Source organism: Sinocyclocheilus rhinocerous, unplaced genomic scaffold (assembly GCF_001515625.1).
Source record: "Sinocyclocheilus rhinocerous isolate Xijiao unplaced genomic scaffold, SAMN03320098_v1.1 scaffold861, whole genome shotgun sequence".
NCBI classification, from domain to species: Eukaryota; Metazoa; Chordata; class Actinopteri; order Cypriniformes; family Cyprinidae; genus Sinocyclocheilus; species Sinocyclocheilus rhinocerous.
The window spans coordinates 1,208,855-1,217,502 of NW_015640043.1; the positions used below are offsets into that span (position 1 = coordinate 1,208,855).

At 36.0% G+C, this 8,648-nt stretch overlaps 1 protein-coding gene across 1 annotated transcript; it reads left to right on the forward strand.

Annotated features, from left to right (window-relative positions):
• The first annotated feature begins 360 nt into the window (after positions 1-360).
• On the forward strand, positions 361-7,297 carry LOC107752325 (ras-related protein Rab-8B-like). The gene is made up of 7 exons (XM_016568276.1): positions 361-511; positions 3,405-3,465; positions 5,376-5,436; positions 5,527-5,604; positions 5,894-5,983; positions 6,268-6,384; positions 6,931-7,297. Exons 1-7 carry the CDS (start codon positions 388-390, stop codon positions 7,021-7,023), a joined length of 624 nt encoding a protein of 207 aa, XP_016423762.1. The 5' UTR covers positions 361-387; the 3' UTR covers positions 7,024-7,297.
• The last annotated feature ends 1,351 nt before the right edge of the window (positions 7,298-8,648 follow it).

The following is an 8,648-nucleotide window of genomic DNA, read 5'->3' on the forward strand; positions in this document are numbered from 1 at the left end:
CCAAAGACTTTCCAAAAAGTCTTTACTCTTTTTTTGGTTTGTTTTGTTTATATAACACAATTTAATACAGTTAGTATTAAAGTGTTAAATATCTGATCAATATCAGTATAAAATCTTTAAAGATGTTTTAATAGTCTACACTTTTAAAACCTTGCATGCAGTAGCCTACTTTCTTGATAACAACCACGGCGTAATGTATCTAGGGGAGTTCCGTATCACTGTCCTCCTAGAAACTACATTGACCAATCACGCGGGAGACATGGCGCTGACGTCACACCATGAGGCTCCGCCCTCGCTCGAGACCCAATGATTTTTGTGTCAATTCCATGAACAAGGGAAACTGTGCACTCTGCACTGTCATTCATAAAGGATATACCGGCTTGGTAAATGGCGAAGACTTACGATTACCTTTTCAAACTCTTGCTAATAGGGGACAGTGGAGTGGGAAAGACATGTCTGCTGTTCAGATTCAGCGAGGACGCGTTTAACACCACCTTCATCTCCACAATCGGTTAGTTCACCGGTGATCTGGGTAGAAGGTATTGGACGGTGTCCCGTTATATGCAGGACAATAGTGGTCAGATACAGTAAAGCTTTAATAATTAAGTTTCTAGTTGCATTTGCATTGGTAAAGTGGGTTTAAAAAGCACCAGTTTTGTTTATTTTTATAAATCATGTGATTATGTGTTACATTAAAACATCTGGATTTGCTTAGAAATGCACAGGCCTATGAGTACATAGGCTCAGCTTGCTTATGTAGACATATTTAAACAAATATCTATCTATCTATCTATAGATAATTTAACATATATAGACAGATTACATCTATATCTGTCTGTATATACAGATACACATGTATAGATATTTTGGAAACAATGCTGTCGGCTCTGTGAAGGTGTGCGAGTTATATTTTGCTGACCAGTTCTGTATCTACTTTTAACCTGTCAAACCCTGATGACTATTGGCCTTAAAGTTCATACAGGAGTCTACACAAGGGAAACATAAACAGTGTATTGAGTTATATAGGCATTTTGTGTTCACGCTGATGGACTCAAGCCACTCAATACATTCGATGAGAAAGAAGGAATGTGCATCTTCATGATGCAGAAAACTTTCTATCAACTAGTATTGATAAGTATGCAGAGTGAAGAAGCTTGGTACCCATTTTTTTTTCTTTATTTTATTTTTTTTGTCAGCATGAACAAATAACCAAACAAAAAAAGCGTTAAAAAGACATTTTTAAATACATACACTTTATGAAAACAGGGGTTTTCACAGTGATGCCACAGAAGAACCATTCTGGGCTCATCAGTGAATAGTTCTTAAAAAAAAAAAAAATTCTTAGTGTGAAGAACATTTTGATAATTGAAATAACCTTTTTCAGTATAAAGAACCTTTTGTGGAATGGAAAGGTTCTTCATGGAACCATAGATGCTGATAAATAAGCTCTGTTTTTATAATATATATGATTTATATGACATCTATTTTTACATAAAACAAAAAAGCCAAATTTTATTTTTTTTATATCTTAAATATCTTATACAATTTAAAATCTCAAGTACATTTATCTTGCTTTAAAGATTTTTAGACAAAATACTGCATAAGAAAATTATTTTGCTGTGTGTGTGAACGTTGCACAGTTGTCTTTCGTCTGCCTGCACAGAGAGTTTAGTCATTTCCTTTGTCGGTTTTTCCATCTGATTAAAACGTCACCGCCCCCTCTGCTTTTGTTTGCGATGCTGTCTTGCAATGGGGTCTCTGAGCCTTGACTTTCTTTCAGACTTTAGTTGTATTTAAAAAGCAGCAATTTTGCTGAAAAAAATATGATGTTGGGATGTTAGAAATCATCACAGTCATTCTGCATAAACAACATTTTGGTGACAACACCAGGACGGAGTGCTGGGGAAAGTACAGTTTCTTTGTGCGGGGTCATAATAGACTTGACCATGAACAGAGGGCAGTACTGTTTGAATCCCCATCATGCTCTCGTGATATTCGCTCAGCCCATCTCAGCATTCTTCCGCCAATGCAGCTGAGCATTTGACTGGTATCTGTTTTCTTGTGCCAGGATGTCCATGACCCCGGTTGTGGCCATTCTGCACTTCCCCACACTTCTCTGAGCGTCCCACCTCTGCTTCCTGTGGCCGTGTGTGTGTTTCTCTCAGGGTTGTGATATTGCTTAACTAAACTGCTTGATAAATTATGTTCCTCATTGTAGCTGTAGCTAAAAACCTCAATTACTGAATGTAAATGTATTAAACATTTGTATCATTGACAGAAACTACATTTTCTAAAGAAAATGTGAATAGTGTTCGCTCAATCAAAACTTACCATCACGATAAGTGTTGTGGATGGTTATATACAACTAATATGTGAAATTGCTTGATAAACTGCTTATGTTCTTCACTGTAGCTAAAAGAATCTACTGAATTACTGATGTAAAAGTAATAACCATGTTTCATTGACTGAAGCGCCAATAAACAACTAAATTTTTATGTTTTCTGAAGAAAATGTGATTGGTTTTTGCTCAATCAAAACTCACATCCACTAAAGTGAAAGTGTGTGAACTTTATTTGTTTGACAAAATGACAAGACAGAAGTCTTATTGATGGAGTCTATCCAAATTTAGTGAGGTTTGTGCTTAAGGCAAGAACTTTTATTTTTTGGTATAAACCTCTTGTTTACCAGTCCAGATCTTAAACCACTACATTGTTGTAGCATTAGACATTTTTCCACTGGATTTGACTAGTTGTATTAAGTGTAAGACATATTTTATTATTAATTTCTCTAAATTTCCACTGAATGCCACTTTTTGTCTCATAAATAAGCTTAGAAGGCCTCCATCTTGATTCAGTTCTTGATTAGAAATATTATCATCTCTCCACACCATCAATAGGTTTGAAAGTAAAAGTTACGTGTGGACAAGTATGTCCCATACTTGGAATTTGTGCTCTGCATTTCACCCAAGTGCACAGTGAACTCACACGCACACACACACACACACACACACACACACACACACAGACACAGACAGAGCAGTGGGCAGTCGTTTTTTTTGCTGCGGTGCCCGAGGAGCAGTTGGGGGTTCGGTGGGTTTCACCTCAGTCTGACTCTCTAACCATTAGGCCATGAAAGTCAGAAATACAACCTAAAAATGTTGAGTTTATTGTTGCTTGGCACACAGCATTTGTGTGAGGCTAGCTGGAATACAAAAAAAACAACAAGTAATTGTCCACTAACCAGCAAGGTAAAAAAATGGCAAGAGGAGCAGTTTAACCCCAGGAACTGGAAATAACTCATTATATCATCATCACCACTGCAGTGCAACATTGATTGTACCATTGATTCCATGTGGTGCCAGTCGTTGAAGATCTGACGATGTTTCTCTTTTTCTCTGTTGCCAGGAATTGATTTCAAAATCAGAACTATTGAGCTGAATGGGAAGAAAATCAAGCTGCAGATATGGTGAGCCGTTTGTTTGTCGTGGATATGCAGCGCTAAGTCCCGTTTCATATACGCCCCATTATATCATCATTTACACTTCATCTTCAGGCATATTTAAAGCTGTGTAAACTGTTGGTGTGTTATTCACATCTTAAACAGACTTTCTGAATATAGTGAACACAAAGCTTTTGCTCTTAATCAGAGTTTTGTTGCTATAAACAGTTAGCTTTGAAGCTATTAAGCTATTGTAGGCTACTTTTAAAAGTTTAAGAGAAGAAACCTCTAGCATAAACACACATTTAATTAATCTTGCATGCAAATATAGATATTGTTGTCCAATAAAATGCTCTCTAGAATGAGAATACCCTTGTATAAATAATATACTTTAGAAGAAATAATATACTTTAAAAGAATATACTTAAGTGAATGTAATGTTTTCAGGTACTTGATTGCATTTGCAATTAAATGAGAATACATTATAGTTTAAATTTATATTAAAGGGATAGTTCATCCAAAAAATTAAAATAACCCCATGATTTGACTTCAGAAAGTCTTCAAGGCACTTTAAGGTTTTTGGTCTCCTAAAATGCTTAGGCCTATATATCAGTTAGATTAGGGCTGGACAATAATTCAATATCAATATGTATCGCGATAGATCTTGTAAACAAAAATATTTTCAAAATCTTTTAAGTGATATGTCAAATATATAACCATATATAATTATAAATGGTCAAATAATTTCTATAAATTTACATTTCTCATTCTGTTTACCAGTTAGCTTGCAAGTTAAACACTTAGCAGACAAGCTTTGTGTACTACTCGTCAATTTACCTGCTAGCTTAGCATACCAGTAACCTGTTAACATAGCATATCGCAAGCCCATTAACCTGCTATCTTATCATATCACTAGCCTTTTAGTCAAATTTCGAAAAGTAGCCACTAGCCAAAGCCTTGGCATACTTTAACTGATAGGCCTATAGCCTACATATAAGATTGATTAATAAGACGGAAATAACATCACACACTGTGCCTGGTCTTCCTGTTAACAGTCATAATGCTCACGCACCCTGTCCAGTTAGGTGACTAATGAAGGATGAGACATGCAGACAGTAGTGTCATGGACAGGCTATACATCCGTACCTCTCAGGATGTTTATATTAAAGGCAGGGTATGTGATTTCTCAAAAACACTTTAGAAAACTGATTCGGGCCGAATCGCAAAACAAACTTGTAGCCAATCAGCAATAAGGGGCGTGTCTACTTGTGATGTGGAGGAGAGAGCTTTCAGTGCATGGGACGGACATTAGCCGAGCAGAGCGACAGAAAGATAGGGATGGTGGATAAAAAACAAAAGAGGAAAACGTCTGTGTAAATATCGGATCAGCTTTCCAGCGCTGGAGAGAACTTAAGGAGCGGAGGCCTGCGATCGGACGCCGAGGTTGCTTTGTTTCTTCTCAATAGGTGAGTAACACCGTGTCTACAACAGCTAAAGTCTGCCTACACTGGACGCGATCAAACGACCGTTGAAAACCATTTGAAATTTGTGTCAGCACGTCATAAATAGAACCCGGCAGCAGTTTTCTGTCGGGGATTTGTTGCACCGCGCCGCTCACGTCCGTAGACACGGTGTAATATTGGTTTTGCTTTGTTTCACAGAACTAATCGTTGCCTGGGTTGCGTACGTATATGTGGGGCGGAGCTATCAAAATAGGGGCAAGACCCTTTTGGGGTAGAGGCGTGTTTGTTTTGGTGATTTCAGATATCAACATTGGCTACCAGAAATCACTTGCTCTGCCTTTAAAGGCTGGCAAAGAGCAGGGTGGGATTCACTGTTAACGAATGTGAAGTGTTAAAGCTGAGCCGGGTGACGAAGGAAGGAACAAGGTGAGGGTGCATATAGTATTTGTGTGTGACTCTCTGATTGTTTTACAGGGACACAGCAGGGCAGGAACGATTTAGGACGATCACCACGGCGTACTACAGAGGCGCTATGGTAAAACACTATTGGCTACTACTCATGTCTGTGTGGAAGTGTTGATCGCTGAAGATGGATGTTTCATATTTCTGCTTGCTTTGTTTTCAGGGCATTATGTTGGTATATGACATCACCAGCGAAAAGTCATTTGAGAACATTAAAAACTGGATACGCAACATTGAGGAGGTAACATTGAGGAGGAATATGTTAACATATAGATTTGAGTACTGTGCTTGGTCACGTATGTTGAATTGATAAAGTATTATCATTTAGATTATAAAACCGATTTGGTTCAGGTTGGTCAATACACTGCTGTCCGATCATATTAGGGGGTCATTGTATAATAGGTTTGCTAGCCACTCTATACATTTCTATCAAATATAATTTATTGTTTATTTGATACATTTGTTAGAGAATTTAATTTCTTTTAACTGTAACTTGAAGAACTGCTGAACTTCTCAATTACTCATTTCAGCATGCATCATCTGACGTAGAGAAGATGATCCTCGGAAACAAATGTGACATGAACGACAGGAGACAGGTGTCCAAAGAGAGAGGAGAAAAAGTGAGGCCTCTCACGTCAAACAAGCTTACAGTTTTCCATACAAATAATACATTATTTAAAGTAAATAATATAAAATGAATCTATTAACATGAAGAATAAAGAAAATGCATTTTATTTTAAAATGTAATTCTTGTAACACTACCTGTTTATTATAGGTATGTTATTTTGAATCAGATATACAGTATTTTGAGTGAGATTGGATATAATTTTAAATGATATATTTTGTATTTTTTTTCTGGTAGTTTTTTGTTAATAACTGTTGTCATTTTTGCCTTTTTGTCCAGTTGGCAATTGATTACGGGATCAAGTTTTTGGAAACAAGTGCAAAAACCAGCATAAATGTCGAAGAGGCCTTTTTCACACTTGCCAAAGACATTATGGCTCAACTTAACAGAAAGATTGTGAGTGTTTTTTGAAGTTTTTTGTAAAACTGGCAAAAAAGAGAAAAAAACTTGTGTATTTTACTAGATATCATTTATCATTATTTGTATTAAAATAAAAAAAATTATAATAATAATAAAATAAAATAAAAATCATTGTTACAATAAATCCCATTTTAAAATGGTATTTTATAACTCCATATTTTATAACAATTTTAAAACTGCATTTAGTTTGATATTGGTTGACCAGTTACAAAAAGTGCAATACTTATCATTTACCATTAATTGTACATCAATTATTTTTTTAAAATTTCTTACAATTATTTGAAACATGGATCATTGTTACAATGAATCACATTTTCAAAAACAGTCACTACTGCAGGTAAAACATTATTTTATAATTGCATTTAGTTTGATATCGGTTCAGCAATTAAGTACAAAAAGTCGCAGGATTACTTTTTTTAAATTATATACATTTTTTGGCAACCCTAATATAATTATCGTAATTTATTTTTAACATGTTTTAACAAAGCAAAATTTAAATATTTCTATTTTTCTATTGACTAGAATGATGGTGGTCAAGCAGATAGCGGGGGTCCTGTGAAGATTTCAGAGAAGCGCTCCAAAAAGCACAGCATCTTTAAGTGCGCTCTGCTTTAACTCGCTGTGTATCTGCGCCAGCCAGAAATGCTCTGCTGGTATAGCATATCACATGAGCCCCTGCAAAGAGCTGGACTATCAGGCTCGAGAACGGATGAAGGTTCGGGTTTCCAAGCCCTAAAAGTCAAGATGGAACAGAGGAATGATGCAATTTTGAGAGATTTAGTCGGTTAGCTCGGTGATAGAGTCACAATAGGAAACGTTTCCATTGTTGTGTGGTGATAATCGTGATGATTGTGTCAAAAGATAATGGATCAAATATGAATGTTTTTTTTTTTAATGTTTTTGTAAAATATTCTTTGTGGACACAGCACATGCTGTCTTAAAACATTTGCTGCTAAAGGCTTAGATGTATCATGTACAGTATTTCTGAATTAGTCAGTGAGTCTTGTTGTAATATGTTCTTGAGTGTCTTTTATACAGCATAAACACTGTGTTCTTGCACTGGTTCAAAAAAATTAATAGAGAATGCTAGTGGGTTAAAGCACTTTACATGTGTTTTCAATGAGCTCTCCTCACAGGCACATGTCCATGTATAGCACAGACAGACATCAATACATCTGCAGGAAGGTTGCAAAGATAGAACATGATGGCTGCAGTGCATGGTGGGGAGAAGGAACCTCTTCAGGTCAGGTATCAAAGGGAACACATCTTACTTGGCAAAGTCACCCATAGGAAGTGTGTGTGTCTCACAGCCAAACCTGAGAACCATCAGTGTTAAGGAAATAAGATAAATTGTGCCTGTGCTGTACTATAGATCCTTAGACTTTGGGTGATAAAATATGGGGTTTATATTCAAATTCAGTCTAGCACTGATTTGTGACATTTTTGTGAATTTTTTTGAATATGAAGATGATCATTAATGATTTAATTAGCATTAGATGATCAATAATTATTTAATTAATGTTTTAATTTGAAAATGGGCTGCTTGGCCATGTGAAAGCAAGTATAGAGACTAAGGTCCTTGTGTCAATGCTACAGTATGTTTTGTATTTTGCTAAGCAAGAAAGCCACTAATGCATTTCTGTCAGGACCACTATAGTCAAAGATGATTGACAATTTACAGTTTGGATTGGCGGTATGGTTCTGTTCTGGGCAATGTTCAACTGTTTACAAATGTGTTTCACCATAGGCTCTTAAATGAAACATACAGTTGCCAAAAAAGTGGTATTATTTGTTTTTCATGCGTGTACTGTCATTATGTGTAGTTGTTTTTGTCAAAGGATGCAGGGTGAATGCAGTTGGTTAGATCAGCACTTTTGTTTTCAAACATGTGAGACATTTTGGTATCCTATTCAAACTGCACTTATAGTTGTGTCAGATGAAGTAGTACAGATTACAGCAATAAAACGTCCCCATTTGGGAATTCTCTCTTCAGACTAATACTGATATTGGGAACTTTAATGCCTTGGAACTGTATCCATTAATCATTTTTAAGTCACTTTGGATAAAAGAAGCTAAATGACTAAAATAAATGTAATCTGTGTTGGACTGTTTGAATCTGGTTACCACTTAAGTACATTGAACGAAAGTTTTAGTGATCATCATTTTACTTCGACAAATGTAGCGTATATCATGACCACTGATATTCAGATGGGACCATTATGCATGAATTTTCATTCATA

Coding starts and splice junctions, on each gene's coding strand:
- LOC107752325 (XM_016568276.1), top strand. CDS start 388: ATGGCGAAGACTTACGATTACCTTTTCAAACTCTTGCTAATAGGGGAC. Junction 5,605..5,893: donor GGATACGCAACATTGAGGAG/GTAACATTGAGG, acceptor TACTCATTTCAG/CATGCATCATCTGACGTAGA. Junction 5,984..6,267: donor CCAAAGAGAGAGGAGAAAAA/GTGAGGCCTCTC, acceptor CTTTTTGTCCAG/TTGGCAATTGATTACGGGAT.